The sequence below is a fragment of the Halichoerus grypus genome, chromosome 11, assembly GCF_964656455.1.
Source record: "Halichoerus grypus chromosome 11, mHalGry1.hap1.1, whole genome shotgun sequence".
Classification (NCBI taxonomy): Eukaryota; Metazoa; Chordata; class Mammalia; order Carnivora; family Phocidae; genus Halichoerus; species Halichoerus grypus.
In genome coordinates, this window is record NC_135722.1 from 110,372,095 (window position 1) to 110,389,410 (window position 17,316).

Genomic DNA, 17,316 nt, shown 5'->3' on the forward strand with positions numbered 1-17,316 from the left:
TTGAGGCTGTAAAATAACTCTACCACCTACTGGGATCCATCAGGCATCAGCCTACCACAACCTGCTGCCTGTTTTTGTACAGCCCACAAGCTAGGTTTTTAAAAAATGAAGAGGGGCGCCTGGCTGGCTCAGTTGAGAGAGCTTGCTATTCTTGATCTGGGGGTTGTGGGCTCAAACCCCACATTGGGTGTAGAGATTACTTAAAAATAAAATCTTAAAAAAAAAAATCAAAATAACATTTCATGACAAATAAAAATTACAAGAAATTCAATTATCAGTGCCCATAAATAAAGTTTTATTAGAACACAGTCATATTCATTTAAACATTATGTAGGACTGCTTCCATAATACAACAGCAGAGCTGTAACTTCAACAGAGACCTTACCGCCTACAAACCCTAAAATATGTATTATCTGGCCCATCACAGAAAAAGTTTGCCAACCTCTTTCCTAAAGCATAAACCAGATCGCATCTGTCTTGTTTAAGATTACCAATGGACTTTGTTTCAACCTAAATGGTGTCCAAGGTTCTAAATGATCAGCCCATGTTGTCATCTTCCATGCTCTCCAGTCATCCATTAAACTTCTGCAATCACTTAATTTTTTTTGCCTGGCCCTTGAAATCTAGGTGAGACCAGCTCAGGGCCTTGGTACTTATCTTCTGCTTAGAACACTCTTCCTCTAAATCTTCTGTCTGCGTACAGCGCATCAACCAAATCTCACTTCAAAGCTCACTAATCCAGACAGGTAGCCCCTCCCCCTCCATTTTAATGCACTTCCCCAGCCCACCCCCATCAGTACTTTAACATTACTCTATTTTGATCTTTTTTTTTTTTTAAGATTTTTATTTAAGAGAGAGAGCACAAGCAGGCGGAGCAGCAGAGGGAGAGGCAGACTCCCTACTGAGCAGGGAGCCCGGTGTGGGACTTGATTCCAGGACCCTGGGATCATGACCTGAGCCGAAGGCAGTCACCCAACAGACTGAGACACCCAGACACCCTTCTATTTGGATCTTAACCGCACTTATCAATGCCCAAAATTATGTTACATTTATGTATCTGCATGCACATGTGTAGCCAATCTTTGTGCATCAAATGCTACTCCTTGAAGACAATTTCTGCCTGGCTTTATGCCAAGCACCCTGTACAGGGCCAGGCCCGTGGTAAGTACTCAACATTTATTAACTTACTAAATCATGTTGACTGTCAGACATGCACAGTACAACGTAAGACACGACAAAACATTTCAAGCACAACGGGAAGTCTGCAGTGTGGTATATGACGAAACATATAACATGCTGCTGGGCTCTAGTAGCAACAGCATTAACCTGAAAGATGTTGCTTCAGGACACCTGAAGCATCGGTTAAGTCAGGTGGCTCAGCCGGTTAAGCATCTGCCTTTGGCTCAGGTGATGATCTCAGGGTTCTGGGACTGAGCCCCACACTGGGGTCCCTGCTCAGTGGGGAGTCTCCGGCCCCCTCTGCCCTTCACCCTGTTCTCGTGCTCTCTCTCACTCTCAAAAAAAAAAGTGAGCACTTCCATTTTCAGTACCCAGCCCAAGACACATTTTCAGCAGCCCAAACCCTTCCTCCTCCTGTGTTCCCTGGACTACACTCTATTTAAACTTCCAGCGGCATTTACCACGGTGTACCCTGGTTTTGCAGTTTGTTGAGTGGTGTAGGTCACCGCAGGCCACTGGAGGCGGCTCTGGAAGGCAGAGGCAGAGACCCCCAGTCTGAATTCCACCACAGTTAGAGCAGGGGAGTGGTCACCAATGGGATGGGACCTTTGTGCCTTACTTCCTTTTGTCATGAAATGGAAATAAAGACAAGCCCTCTGGACAGCGCTGCGGGGAATGCCGCACGAGCCCACGCGCCTAAGGGGCGTGCAGCAGCCCGACAGTGTCTTCTCAGCGCACGGAGCCTAGCAAAGTGCCCTGCAGACGCCGAGCTCAACATCAAAGTTCGCTGAAGAGAATCCAATCACACCCAGGACTAGGTTCCCAGCGAACGGTCAGTGAATGACTCAGTCACGAACACAGACGCACTCGAGCTCTGCTGCGCGCGAAGCCCGTTGGCCCTTCGGACGCCGGCCACCCGCAGAGGCAGCGGTTCAGAGCCGGTCTTCCCGCACTTCCTGAACCCTGCGATGCCCGAGGCCGTCCTTCCGGGCATCACCCTCAGGGCTCCCTACGGAGCCGGGCTGCAAACGGAACCGTTCCTCGGCAACGCGGCCGCTGCGGGCAGAGCGCCGAGGTCCGCGGTCAATCCCATGCTGCCCCTCCAAGAACTCCAACTCTCTACTCTATCGTTTCCTAAAAGACCTGAACTCCTGACCAGCCTTCCCCTCGAGGCCATTTAAGCTCAGCGCGTACCCCAAGAGGGAGGGAGGGAAAACTTCTTTGATAAGGAAGATGGAGGTCTTCTTTTTAGTTGTAGTGTTTAAGAGCGAAGCAAAACTAGGAGAGCACAGAGGTGCTCTGCTCAGGTGCGCGGGTGCGCATCAGCCAGCGGGGGGCGTACCCCGGGGGAGGGGGCCCACACCCGGGGGGGGATGAGGGAGCACCGGCTGCGGAGGAGGCCCGAGGGGGAAGGACCCCCGAAGAGGAGGACACGAGGAGGGGAGCGCCGGGTGGGGCCCGCTGGGGGGGCCCCCTGGGGGAGGCTGACAGGTGACTGAGGGGGTCCCTGAGGGGGCCGAGCACGGCCCGCTCCGGGGGGCGGTCCCCAGCCGGGAGGCCGGGGGGGGTCTGGCTCCGGGGGAGCCCGAGTTGGGGGTCCCTGAGGGGAGCCGGGCAGTGCCCGCTCCGGGGGGTGGTCCCCAGCCGGGAGGCCGGGGGGGCCTGGCTCCGGGGAGCCCGAGTGGGGGGTCCCTGAGGGGAGCCGGGCAGCGCCCGCTCCGGGGGGTGGTCCCCAGCGCGGAGGCCGGGGGGGTCTGGCTCCGGGGAGCCCGAGTGGGGGGTCCCTGAGGGGAGCCGGGCAGCGCCCGCTCCGGGGGGTGGTCCCCAGCGGGGAGGCCGGGGGGGTCTGGCTCCGGGGAGCCCGAGTGGGGGGTCCCTGAGGGGAGCCGGGCAGCGCCCGCTCCGGGGGGTGGTCCCCAGCGCGGAGGCCGGGGGGGTCTGGCTCCGGGGAGCCCGAGTGGGGGGTCCCTGAGGGGAGCCGGGCAGCGCCCGCTCCGGGGGGTGGTCCCCAGCGGGGAGGCCGGGGGGGTCTGGCTCCGGGGAGCCCGAGTGGGGGGTCCCTGAGGGGAGCCGGGCAGCGCCCGCTCCGGGGGGTGGTCCCCAGCGGGGAGGCCGGGGGGGTCTGGCTCCGGGGAGCCCGAGTGGGGGGTCCCTGAGGGGAGCCGGGCAGCGCCCGCTCCGGGGGGTGGTCCCCAGCGCGGAGGCCGGGGGCGGAGGTGGCGGCCCGCGAACCCCGGCCCGGCGTGCGGCGCCCGTACCGCGTTGGAGAAGGAGACGCCGGCGTCGGTGCGCTGCACCCGGAGGAGCATCTGGTTGCCGTCGTCCAGGAAGTTGTTGATTTCAGGGCAGCTGTACGTCAGCGGCTGGTCCCAGGGCTCCGACACCAGTCCGAAGTAATTCTGGGTCGTGGTGAAGAGGAAGACCTTCCGCACGTCGCCGCTGCCGCCCGCCATGGCGGCGGCCAGGACGGAGGAAGACAGCGGTCCGCCGCCGCCGCCGCCAACGCCGGAGCCCACCTCCGCCCACACGCGCAGCCCGCCGGCCCGCAAGCCTTCGCGGTTGCCAGGGCCGGTCGCTATGGCGACGGAGCCCGACGTCGGCGCGGCCGCGCGCACGCCGTGGACGTAAGCGCTCGGGCACGCGCACGCACAGTCCTCGGAGGCCGGCGGACGCAGTGAAGCCGGGGAGCTGCTCCCGCTGCTGCGGTCGGTCCTAAGGGATTCGGGCCGGTGTGTGTCAGGTCGCAAAGCCTGCCCTTTATTCTTTCTGCGGATTTCTCGTAGCGGATTGTTGGAAGCGATACAAGCAGTGGAGCCGCGTGCCCCGGAGTCCGGAGGGCTGGGCCCTGGGGCTCCCGCTGCACCTGCAGCCGGCGGCGCCGGGCTCCCCATCTGCGAAACGGGCCGGTGCCGGCCAGGTTGCCGCGCGGACTTCAGGAGATGGCTCTTTGCAGAGGCTGCTGAAGAGCAGGAGTTGAGCACACTGTTAATTCTCTGGCTCCGTCTTCCCCCGCTCCTTTCTGTGGTGCTTCATTTCCCGCCAATCCCTTTCCCTTGTTACTTTATCACTAGTTTCAGAAAAAAATGCAACCACTCGTTTTTCATCACGACCATTACCCGAACACGCAGCCACATTTGTGAAATAACCAAAACGTGCAGTGATACCTGTTAACTTGTTTTATAACCAGCACAACCCAATACCCGATACTGAAGAAATACAGGAATAAAATCGGGCTCTTTCATTTTCTTCGCCGTGGCATCACCGTAAACTACTAAACTGCTGGTCATTCACTCTGATATTCTGAATTCAAAAATCATCTGAAATGTGCTGCGTGCTGCTGTGTGCCCAGTAACGGACCAGGCCCTGGAGACATAGGCCCTGCCCTGAAAGGATTCTGTAGTCTACTCAGGCGTCATCTTGCCTCTGGTTTGAGCCTTCATCCTAAGGAACTCAAACATAGATTTTTTTTTTTAATTTGCGTTCAGTAACCACAACTTTCTCGTAAAACTATATTCTTTTATCAGTGGAAAGAGGGTCTTTTTATCTGCTGAGCATCTTGAGTAAGATTTGGGAGTGAGAACTAAAGAAAGTGGAACCGCTGTGAATTGTAAAGGGAAATGAATTTAAATTCTCATGAAATAATCCACGAAGTGGGAGAGAGGAGTGAATGAATTGGGATGCTGGCCACTGGATGGGAAAAACAGGAACCCAAGATGACTGGGTAGCCAAAATGGATTCTGAAAACAAAGATAGCTAAATATGGATACAGAGATTTTTGCTCTGCAGTGGGCATTATGACCCTTAACAAAGTCTTCAGGAAAGCCACCTATACTCACAAATGCTTGGTCTAGGTGAGTTGTTTTGGTGGAAATGTGTGAGATGGTTGTATTTAGCATCCACAACAATGTGATAAGTATGAAGGCATCACAGGTAGGAACACGAGTCTGGGAGCAGATGAGATCGTGTGAATGTTATCTTCCCAGGAATTTTTAGGAACCTTAGGTGGGCTTTGGACTTCCTCAAGATATGACATTTGAGTGTTCGAATATAGTTTAACCCAAACATTAAGAAACATAGAAACTCCAATTGACACATAAACTCAAGGAGGGTAGGAATTTTGTATGTCACTGCTGGGTACCTAAAATTAGGCATAGAGTGGAAAGAAGACAGATGAGGTCTCTATTCATGAAGCTTCAGTAAATCAGAAGGAATGTCAGATATAACTAACTTATACAGAGCCACAGAGATAACTAGTTGTAGAACCAAGATTGATATCCAAACCCAGCTGCAAACTGATCTCTAGGCGCTGTATCACAGTGGAAGACAGCCAGACGTCCACCAAGTATCCCACTGGCTACTCTCCAGGTGTGGCCATTAACTCATTCTCCCCGGTAGGATGTAAGCAGAAGTAGTGGGTGCCACTTAGAAGACAGGGTTTGAAAGAAGTGAGTGTGCCTTCATCTTTTGCCACCTGGATACAAAACAAGAAGAGATGACAACCATAAATGTGTAGGACACAGGGCTCCCGACTCAGTGTGGAGCAGGGCTAGCAGCTGTTAAATAAGCAAGAAATAACCTTTATTGTGTTTGGGCCATTTTACAGCATGTGTATGTGGGTCTGTTTTTTATGGTAAGTTAAGCCAGTCTAACCAATAGAGTAATTGTTACCAGCAGTAGGGTGGCTGTTTGTTTTGTTTTGTTTCTTAATTTAATGTAGGATGTTGGCTTAGTAGTTGGTTAGCAGGTGGCATGAAAACAGGAAATGTAAGCTGGAGAACAAGGGACGAAACCTTTCTGAGCCAAGCTGTCCTGACTTTGATCTCTACCGGCATATCGCAAACATTTTGGTGTCAGGGTCTTCTTTATGCTTTAAAACATTATTGAAGATTCCAAAAAGATTTTTTTGTGCATTATTTCTATCAATATTTACTGTAATAGTCATGAGATTTTTTAAAACATATTTATTCATCTATTTAAAAATGATAAGTCCATGACTTACTAAAATAAATGACATGTTTTTATAAAGATAATTAATAATTCCTAGGCTCCTAGGTGGCTCAGTCAGCTAAGCATTGACTCTTGGTTTCTACTCAGGTCTTGATATCGGGGTCATGAGATCAAGCCCCATGTCTGGCTCCAAAGCTCAGCACATAGTCCTCTTGTCCCTCTCCTTTCCCCTCTGCCCCTCCCCCCTTGCACTGCCCTTAAAGGATTTTGTTGTCTACTCAGGCGTCATCTGATTATAATTCCCAACACAAACATAAATTTGGTCAGAAGACTGACGTTTTACATTCTTCATCCTATCTCTTGCAATAAGTTGACCCACGGAAGTACCTGGAAAAACCTGGCCTCACATAGACGTGTAGTTAGAAAATGGGAAAGAACTTTAACAGCCTTTTCAAATCATTGTGAATATTACTCATTGTTACTAAAATTCCATAAGTGGTAGTTTCTTAAAGGCTAGTTGCAGTTTGGAATCTGGAACCATATGAGTGATTCAACATTTCATACTCAGCTACATTAAAAACCATTGGTTATCTTGCACACTGAATGGATCTTTGACCCACGCACAGTTTCCTAACATCACGCATTGGTCCTTTGGAAAATACTGGTTCACTGAGCTATGAGGATCTTCCAAATGTGGATACATTTCATTATGCAATATTTTAAAAATCACATTCATCAGTATACCACTGATCTCATAAGTCTTTATGTCTGAAGAGGTTGTCAAGCTTACATCAGAGAATTTAATTTTTCCAAAATTCTAATTCTTGCATACAAGTTTGGCAACAAAGAGTGTCAGTTGTTTTCCCTGAAATGATAGCCTTATTTCATTCATTTTTGAGAAAAATGTCTGCCACATACCCCATGTCTGCATAATCATAGTTTTTGTCCTTCTTCCAGGTGAACGTGGTCTTGTATGAAACAAGCTGCTAGTTTAGACCACGACTCCAGTCACATGGGTCTTTCCTGGAAGGCAGCCATCGTGCCTCCGCATGCCGCCCAAGTGCTTTGTGCGCCTTGCATTGCATCCCTCAGAATGGTGAAATGACTTGCTCTCAAGCTCTGGGATTTGGGAAAGTCGATAATATCTACTCCTTTATGAAGGACACTGTCCTGTGCGCACACGGAGGTAAAGAACGCGTGAGCACTGGAACAGTGTTGTGCCCTGGCCTGGATCTGTGCTAGGGTTCATCACAGAGTTCTACAAACTTAGTGGCTGAAAACGACACCCCGCTATCAGCGTGAGGTCCTGCCGTCAGTCATGGGAAACCACATGCCAGGTTGTCCGCCAAGGGTCTCGTGTGACTTAGATCAAGATGCTGGCCAGGCTGAGTCATTGGGAGCTTAGGCTCCTCTTCCCAGCTCCTATCGTGGACACAGAATTAAATTCCTTGCAGGTACAAGACTGCAGTCCCCATTTCTTTGTAGGCTTCAACTGCGGTGACCTTGAGCAGGTCAAGGCCCCCACGTTCCTCACCTCTCTATTGCAGCACCAGCAGTGCACTCCCCCACACACCAGTTCAACCTTGGGTCTCCAACCTCTTGCAACAGGAAAGGCCCTATTCCCTCTCGGGGTTCACCTGATTCGACCAGACCCGGTGGATAACCTTCTTTATGAAGTCAACTGAGTGGTAAATTCAGTATGGGAGTGATAGACCGACAAACACTAACTTCCCTGCATACATAGCTCCTTCCTCTCTCCCTGTTCACAGGTGTCACCCCCGCTCAAGGTTAGGGGTTACACGGCGTGTGGAACCTTGCGCCAGTTGAGAATTCTACCTTCCACAGACGCCAGTGCTTTTGCATGAATGGTGAAAACGTCTTAGCCTGTGAAAATACTGTGACCTCCCAAACCTCTGAAAAGGGCTTCAGTGTCCACAGGGATCCACTGTTCCAGGTGATCTCTAACAGATCTGCGTCTGTTCTGTGAAAGTGACTAGAGGAAAAAAGTTTGTTCTGTTCCATCCATTATGTTTGACCAAGATTGGGCAAATTACATTATCATGTTGGTTATAAACATTGCTCCCCTTATTAAATATACTCCTTACACTGACTCCATTTAAGGGAAAAATGCCACAGGACTGTTACAGAATTTTTCATAGTAAAACAGTAATCTATCAGTTACTCTTCTTAGACCGGGGGGGGTGCTGTGCATGACAGGTGTTTTCAGAACCCCTTCTTCAGACTTGCCAAAGCGTGGCATTTACAGATTTCAGCCACCAGCACAATGAAAGATACATCCTAGTGGGACATTTAATACTTACATATATTTACGCCAATAGGACAAAAGGAACTCTGTTTCTTCTGACTGTTCATAAGTAGTGAATGGTCGCTAACCGTTACTCCTGGCACACAGGGAGCCAGTCCTTCTGCAGTCAATTGCACTGAAAATTATAGGGAGAGAGGAAGGAGCTATGTAAACGGGGAAGTTAGTGTTTGTCGGTTTGTAACACACAGCCGAAGATAATTCTTCGGTCTGCACTTCAGTGCCCCTCTTGCCCCCCATGAATCCTGGGCAGAGTAGTGGAGGTGGGAGAAGAGGCCAGAAATGTGATAATGTGGGTATGATTTTCCCCAGTCTCCACTCCCACAAAGAGAACCAGAAACAGACATTAGAGGAGAGCAAAAAGTGTGGAGTTCCTTACAGGTAATACTTGTGTTTCATTATTAAAAAAAAAACAAAACAAAACATTATGATTAAATAATTTAAATATTTTGAATTTTCTATCAAATTTTAAATACTATTTATTTGAATGCTGGTGTTTTTCATTTTAAACATAATATTAATGGCAAGAATTATGGGAGGTATGTCAGAGACAGTACCCTAAACCTATTCTCTTTAAAGATGAACACCAGTCTTGGGAGAATGTATTTTCTTTAAAGATTTTATTTATTTGAGAGGGAGAGAGAGAGAATACGAACAGGGGGTGGAGGGGCAAAGGAAGACAGAGAAGCAGACTCCCCACTGAGTGGGGAGCCCAGATGCAGGACTGGATCCCAGGACTCTGGGATCATGACCTGAGCCAAAGACAGATGCTTAACTGAATGAGCCAACCAGGCGCCAGGGGAGAATTTTTTTTTGAAGTATGGTTGTTTTTTATACTTCTTGGTAAAAATTGTATTTATTGAGCTTTGGTTTGTATTTGCTTATATACGGGTTTAATTGACAAACATCTTGGTGAAGAAACCATGTGGCAGAGCACTCACGGGCTCTGGAAGCTTCTGCCTGTCACTTCCATTCACACTGTATTAGCCAAGCAAGTCACAGGGTCACATCTAACGGCAGGGGTCAGGTAAGCGCAGCTGGGCCTTGTGCATGAAAGGAGAGAGAGCAGGAGAAGTTTGAGAGCAGTCCTAATGATGAGCACACCTTCCAGACGTCTTTCCAGTTAGGAGAGAGTACTGCTTGGGCTACACAGAATCACCTGCCCTGTTTCCCTGTTCCGCCGTAGTAGTAATGAGCACAGTTCTCGATAGTGGCTGCCCTTGATGACGAAGAACAGAGCCCCCAGCTGCCCCTGACCAGCGTGCAGTGTGAGCAAGCAAACACAGGTCTTCCACGACTGAGCTCTCAGCTTCTTCGTTGCTGTGGCCTAATTGAGCCCCTCCAGACGCGCCCACCCTGTCTCACACAGAGGCCACTCCACGAATTTACGTGGCCACGTGAGTTTGGGTGGCTGTACAGAGCGCTGTCTTCCCTACACCAACCAAGTTAAGGGATGATCATTTGTCTGATAAACAAAGCTAGTGCTTTTAATTTTGCCTTTCAGTGTGATCAACTATGCTAGTGAAACCACTGTTTTAAGGTTCTTACTATAAAAAAAAATTCCAAACATAGTAATAGGTAGTATTTTCCTCTATAATGATGCGGATTGTTCTTTTAAATGCTTTGATGCAGCTTTCTTTCCTGTGTGCCTGACCTAGCTTACCTTTATTTGCAGGAGATAGTCTCGCTGAGACTTGTAACTGGATGCCCTGTAATATTATTTTTAAAAATACATAACCACTGATATAAAGTCCTAAAAGGAAAACTTCTTCATACCATGGCAACTATTAATAAAAATGTCCACATAAACTGTTAGTATGAGTCTTTTATTTTCTATTTCCATTTTTATTTATGTGAAGTGATAGTTGAGTAACATGCAATTAAGCCACAGCTTTCTGCTTCACAGCCCAGCATCTTTTTTTGGATGACTTCTGTGATAAAATAACCCTCTGACATCACAGCCTGTTGCTATGAGAATAGAGCATCAAAAATTTGGTAGCATCAACTTACTCAAGAGGGTAGCTCAGGACAGATTTAAAAGAAAAGAGACCAAGTTTTTAACGTATCTTTTCACCTTGGCACCTTTAGTCCCTAAAGATATCTAACAAATATGAAATGTGAAATTAAGACCCTTATTCCCTGAAACTAATGGAAGTTACTCCCGTCATGTGTCTCATGTTCTTGCCTGGAATGGGGCCGTGAAGTCAATGAATGCACATTTGGGGCAGTCCTTTATTAGAGAAAGGAGAGGGATTTAAGATCTCCATGTGATGCAGTCCTTGCCTTCAGGTTCAAATGTGGCTCCTCATGGTCCAACAACGTGTAAACCAGAAAGATAGCTTATCTGGGCTTCCTGCTGGGGACACCCTGAGAGCTTGCTTGTTTTAAGGCTCAAAGTCTTTTTTTAATCGGGTTGTATGGTTTCTTTAACAATATAATTACCTTAAAAACTTGGCTCTCTGATATGTGCTTCTAGTTCCTGTATTGTAAATCCCACAGCTCTTTCCCATATATAATTCTCAAGAATGATTCATCTCTGCTCCCTCATGTACATGCCCCTCTCTCTCAGTGAATGATGGCTATCTGAAAGCTCTCTGAAACAGTAAGTTTGGATGGCAAGGTTAAAAACCCTTAATCTGATCCCTGCAGAAAGGTTGTATCACTTTTTTTGAACTGAGAGACCTTTTAGTGCCTTTGTCAGTTAAAACTTTTAGGAAAAGTTATTACCTAGACCTAGGGTCTAGGAGCAGTCAGCTTTTCTAACTTTAAAAGGACCTTGATCTGTAGAATTCCTTAGTACCCTCTACCTCTTCCAGAACACCAGCCAGTTCTCATCCGAGCTCCCCTCTTTGTTATAAGATCTTGCTAAAGGTAGATAACTGTATCCAGCACATATCACTCTGCCTCCATCTACTTCTCAAAGAGTTGGGGTCTCACTAGGCTCATGGTCTACCTTCTACTTCTCACTGGGGACAGTTTTACTAGATATGTTACCAAGGTGCACTAGGGCTCTCCAGCTCACCAGCCTGCCAATCTGCTTCTTTGCTGTCTGCTGCCTACTTGTTCTGTACAAATTTTGAGTTTCTATATGGCAGCATCCTTCTTCCAAGCACCAACATCTGTATTCACATGGGAGTCCTTGCTCTCATTTGCCAAATATGTCTGGATTTCCCCATTCTTGGCACATAGTTGGACTGAAGTTATTCACTTTTTTTTTTCCAGATCTGAAAATGTCTTTATTTTTTAGAAAATGGATTCCAGGAAGGTTAAAAAGCAGTACCAGAGGGTACAGGTGCAGAATTGGATATCGTCATTCAAAGCATTAAGAATATGGCAATATACATACCTGAAAAGCATCTCTTAGGTGTTTAAAACAAAAAAATGTAGAAGTCATTCCCATCTAATTTGAGCTTTATAGCATTTCCTAAGTGAGGAAAACAGTTAACATTTGAAAGTCCTGAAAGCTTTTTCCTTGGCTAATTACATGAGATGGTTTGCCTTTGATCAAATTCCTTCCTTTTTAAACATGGATAAAAGCATTACATAGGTCCACAGTTAAACAGACAACATGTTGCAAATTACTTCTGGTATAATGTATTCCAACAAAGCTTAGAAAAGCAAAGATGTTGAGGGGGCTTTGGACTAAGTTTAATAGTCATCTCCTCTGCTGACAACTTCTTTGGACTAAGTTTAATAGTCATCTCCTCTGCTGACAAGTTCTTTACACGTTGGACGCAACAGTATGGCCTTTGCTGTCTTTGAAGATGGGCATGACCATTTGACTTGCTATCCTCTGAAGCGTAAGAAGGGATATATCACAGGGGCGCCTGGGTGGCTCAGTTCGTTAAGCGACTGCCTTCGGCTCAGGTCATGATCCTGGAGTCCCTGGATCGAGTCCCACATCGGGCTCCCTGCTCGGCAGGGAGTCTGCTTCTCCCTCTGACCCTAACCCCTCTCATGTGCTCTCTCTCATTCTCTCTCAAATAAATAAATAAAATCTTTAAAAAAAAAAAGAAGTGATATATCACATATGCACAGAAACCGTAAAAGCCAGTGTATAATTTACCATGGTTCTTTTCCAGTGCTGTGGTGATCATGGAGGTGTAAGTCAAGATGGGGGTTTGATCAGCCTATCTCCCTGAGTAGCTAGCTATGACGAGTATAGTGATCTTGATGGTATATCATAAACAAGAAATACATTTGTGTTATAAGATAATGAGATTTTGGTGTGGTATATTACTGTACATTGCCCTGTCCTGACACACACACTCAAGGTATGGCAACTGGCTTAACGTAACAGAATTGTATTTATCCTTCATTTGACAGTTGTGATATTTGGCAGGCAGTCTTCTATGTGACGGCTCAGGCATCCTCTTCCGTGTTGTGGCTTCAGTATTCCCTAGATGATAGACTTCTCTCCAAAGCTGTTTGAACCTGGCTGATTGAGAGATCAAGAGTGAAGCCTGGTGCAGGAGACTGTGGTGGCGATTCCCGACTGCCTAAGACAGTGGGAAGACCTTGCTGTGTCTCCGGGATAGGAGAGAATGACTTGTCGTGAGCATGGGGCACGCCGCGATGTGCAGACTTTGAGCACCACTGGATGCCCCGACTTGCTTCTCAGGTGTGCGCAGTGCTGGCCTCCTGGGCACGTGGTCCCTGTGGTGGCTTGCACACAGCCTTGTGCTTGGAAGGGTTCAGTGGTCGGCTCTCACAGAGCATTCAGGGAGTTTTGAACAAGGGCCTCCACATTTTCATGTTGCTCTGGGCCCCACAGGTTATGTAGCTGGGCCTGCTTGTGGGTTCTACCCGGAACCTGTTGCAGACAGGAGCCTGGGCTACAGATGGAATGTCAAAGAACTCACTGAAGGTTGTCTGAGAATTGCCTGTGTTTTTTAGCCTGTGGAGAGAAAATATTGTGAAAAAATTTTGTGTGTGCTTTTCTTCTCTGCACATTCTTGCTCATGACCATATATATATAGTCCATGTCATTCTCATTGCCTCAAGGAAAATTAAGGACTATAAAATCAGAAATGCAAAGAACAGTTGATTTGGGTTTTTTACTTTAAAAATATGCTGTGACAGTTGAGGGTCATCTTGGCTAGGAACGGGGTTCCAGAGCTGGAGAAGGCTCAGACTTGGAGGGGGTCTCTGTGGGGCTGGAGATTTGCTTTTCTCTACTGCCCCTTCAAAACTAGGGAAACTCATTCTTCCCTGGATCCTGACTAAAATCTCATTCCAAGCCCATATTGTTGTAGACTGTATTTTTATTTGGCACCTCTCTCTGCAGGATTATACATTGTCTTGATAAACGCCAGGTGTAGCCACAGGACTTACACACAAATGGTGTGTGTCACTGCAGAGCAGGACCTTGAACAGCCAGCACGGGATTCCTGTTTTCTGTTCCCTCCGCAACGGGAGGCAGTGCCCCAGATGGTGACTACTCCGTGCTGGGGTCCCAGAGTGAACCACAGCCACAGTCGGGCTGCAGGTGATGTGCTCTAGAATGTAGGGACACACGCGCGTGTTGCCTAGTTCTGCACTGCCGGGCCGCTCTCCAACACTAGGGGCATTGTGGGCTTGTGTGGAAGAAAGTCATGGGCTAGCATCTCATTTCTACTGTTCCCTTAAGAGTTTTCTCTGTTTTATGTGTATGGAGATATTTCATAAAATGTTGGCCTGCAAGGTTGTTTTGAACATAAATGTATGGAAAGGAGTATTTATGTAGATCCGGGACCAAAATTCTATGTGGCATCCCATAAATCGTTTAATTTTTGTGCTGCTTCTTTTTCTGGCAAGTGCCAACGCCCTATTTTAAAGAGGTGTTAAGAAAAAATAAAACTGTGTACAGAATATATAAATTAACACATTTTAAGGGACCATTTTTGGCTGCCTTGATTCAGATGCAATATTTTAAAGTATCTTTTTCATCACTTCATCCTATAACCTTCAAAAGATAAGGGATGCGTGTGTAATCAAGATGTTAAGTAGATGGCAGAGCTCTGGCTCAGTCCTTTTGCTTACTGCCCTGGCTGGTATGAATAGACGTCCACTGCTGTGTTAGATGGATATTTAGTTGTTTTTTTCTATATCCTTCTATGTAACAGTAGGATAAAATGAAGGATAAAGGAAATTATGTCTTACCTAAAGTCATTAGGTGTCCTTGGATTTGAAACCAGAACATATGAGTTTCTGTTTAAGGTAAATGCTTCATGGCTCCCCTTCCTTCTCATTATTCTCATTAAAATTCTACACAAAAAGAACCACAGTACCGTGTCATACTTTACTTCTCTATGGTAGGTGCCTTCTTGACGGAAACTAATGTATTGTCCGTGTGTTAGCAACAGAAAAGATTAAAACCACCTAACTCGATGCTTATGTACTGCCCGTGGGCAGTGATGCCCCTTCTGTGAGTAACGGGAATGGCCCACGTTGACCACAGAGGTACGGTGGTGACAGTAGTTACTGATCAAAGACGACAGCGAAGAGAACGGTCTGCATGACCCTGGAAATCATCCCTTTAATATCACTGATAAGCACAGATTATTGGCCCTATTCTGTGTTCCTAAAATTCGCTTAAACGCAAGTGTGCCCCATGTATCCTTCCCCCGACTGTAAGATCCATGAATAAAGGAGTTATGCCTGTTTTCTATATCCCTAAACCCAGCACAGTTCCTGGTTTATTTTAAGTGATCATTAAGTATTGTGTGAGTAATAAACTTAATGAGTGAATACCATACGGTCTTCCATTTTCTTCCCCCCAGAGAATTCCATAGACGTAAGTGAGATCCTATCCAGTCAAATGTCCAGGTGTGGTGGGCTCCTCTTCCTTAGGTCTACAAGAAGCAGTTGTAGTTGTGTAAGAGGAGTTCTTCTTCTTCTTTAAAGAACACTCAATGGAGAAAAAACAGTCTCTTCAATAAATGGTACTGGGATAACTGGATATTCACATGGAAAAGAATGAAACTGGACCCTGATCGTACACCACTCAAAAAATTAACTCAAAATTGATTAACGACTTAAGCGTAAGACCTGAAGTCATGAAATTCCTAGAGGAAAACAGGAATAAAACTCCTTGACATGGTCTTCATGATGATTTTTGGCTGTAACACTGAAAGCATAAGCAACAAAATAAAAAATAAGTGGGACTACATCACACTAAAAAGCTTGTGCATAGCAAAACAAAGTGAAAAGACAATCTATGGAATGGGGATAAAAATTGCAAACCATATGCCTGATAAGGGGTTAATATCCAAAACATATAAAGAACTCATACAACTCTACAAACAGCATGGAAACAAATAACCCAATTAAAAAATGGGCAAAGAACTGAATAGACACTTCTCCAAAGAATATATACGAAAGGCCAACAAGTACCTGAAAAGATGTTTTATATCACTAATCATTACGGGCATGCATTATTAAAACCACAATGAGTTACTACCCCATGTCTGTTAGCATGGCCTTTGTCACAAAGATGAGACAGGAAGTGCATGGATGAAGGGAACCCTCGTGCACTGTTGGTGGGAATGCAGACTGGTGCAGTCGCTCCGGAAAAGAGTATAGAGGATCCTTAAAAAATTAAAAAATAAAACTACTGTATGATCCAGCAACTCCACTTGTGGGAATACAGGTGACCCTTGAACAACATGGGCGTTAGAAACACCAACAGTCCCGCGCTTAGTTGACAATCTCTTTATAACTTCGGACTCCCCAGAAACATTCCTGCCAACAGCCTGCTAACGACCCTACCCATCCCACGAACGGTCGATGAACACAGATGTCATAGGTCATGTGTATTACACGCTGTATTCACAACCAAGTCAGCTCGAGAAAAGAAAAAGTGACGAAGGAAACCTAAGGAAAGCACACTTGGAGCCCTGCACCTGCGATCCGCGCGTCAGCGGGCCAGCCCGCTCAAAGCCGCGCCGTTCGCGGGTCAGCTCTACGTCCACAGGCGCCGGAAACACCGGCTCAGAAAGCTCTTCGCCCCCGCGGCCCGGCCCTGGGAACGACCCAAACGTCCACCAATCCGTGAGCGGATAAAGGAGTTGTGTGCGATGCATGTGTGTCTATCACAACACAATACTGCTCAGCCAAAAAAATACGGAGAAACCCTAGCGTTTGGGACAACGCGGACGGATCGCGAAGACGCGAGGCCAAGACAGCCCACTGCCGTACGACCACACTGTGCGAGCTCCACAGGGAAACCCACAGCGGGCAAAGCGAGCCGACTGCGGGTCGGCGGCACGGACGCGCGGCGCGCGGGGCCCGTCCCCCCGGCACTAAGGTCACGGCACGTCCCGCGCCGGCGAGCGGGGGGGGCCTCCGGAGCCGCGGCCCCCGGGGCTGAACGTCGGGACCCCGAGCCCTCCGCGACCGAGCCGCACAGCCGGGGTGCACGCACAGCCGGGCCGCAGCGGCTTTCTCCGGGGCACGTCCGCCGGCAGTGACCTTTAGGAGCGGGCGCTTCGCCGCCGCGGCGGTGGGAGGAGTGGGGGGCGGGCTCCTCGCCAGGTCGGCCGCCAGCGGGTGCCCCTCACCTGGACGGCGAGGGCGGCGGAAGCCGGGAGAGCGACAGCCGGGGCTCCAGGCCGCCCCCGGAGCAAACGCGCCCGGAGCGGCGGGCAGCCCCGCGCGGCAGGTGCCCCGCGGCTCGCTCTGGGCCGCAGAGGACTAGGGGTTCCCCCCAGCACGAGGGACGGGGGAGGCTCCGTGAGAAAGGCCGGGGCACCCGGGCGACCCACGGTGGCCGCTGGGCCGGCGAAGGCCGACCCTGCCCGCTGCGCGGCCACACCCGCCCCCTCAGGCCCCGCGCACCGTCGGACCCGGCTACGCACGACCACGCACGGCCACGCCCTGCCGGCGGC

At 48.4% G+C, this 17,316-nt stretch overlaps 1 protein-coding gene and 1 long non-coding RNA gene across 8 annotated transcripts in view; both read right to left on the reverse strand.

Moving 5' to 3' along the window:
• Positions 1–3,737, reverse strand: part of DYNC2H1 (dynein cytoplasmic 2 heavy chain 1) — a 310,954-nt gene extending 307,217 nt beyond the window's left edge. For 3 of the 6 annotated variants that reach the window (XM_078059074.1, XM_078059073.1, XM_078059072.1), the window contains exon 1: positions 3,438–3,730. In XM_078059074.1, coding sequence (XP_077915200.1) covers positions 3,438–3,632 — 195 coding nt within the window. In that variant the 5' untranslated portion in view covers positions 3,633–3,730. Of the gene's footprint in view, positions 1–3,437 lie in introns of all 6 variants that reach the window. The other 3 variants (XM_078059076.1, XM_078059075.1, XM_078059077.1) reach the window with 3 other exon arrangements.
• Positions 3,738–10,256: 6,519 nt separating this feature from the next.
• LOC118551734 (uncharacterized) lies at positions 10,257–17,316 on the reverse strand. 2 transcript variants are annotated; one of them, XR_013442647.1, is made up of 3 exons: positions 15,182–17,311; positions 14,591–14,695; positions 10,257–13,346 (listed from the first exon to the last, which is right to left on the reverse strand). It is a non-coding gene; the product is annotated as an uncharacterized LOC118551734 (long non-coding RNA). The 2 variants fall into 2 exon arrangements; XR_004925214.2 differs by lacking the exon at positions 14,591–14,695 and having other exon boundaries at positions 15,182–17,316.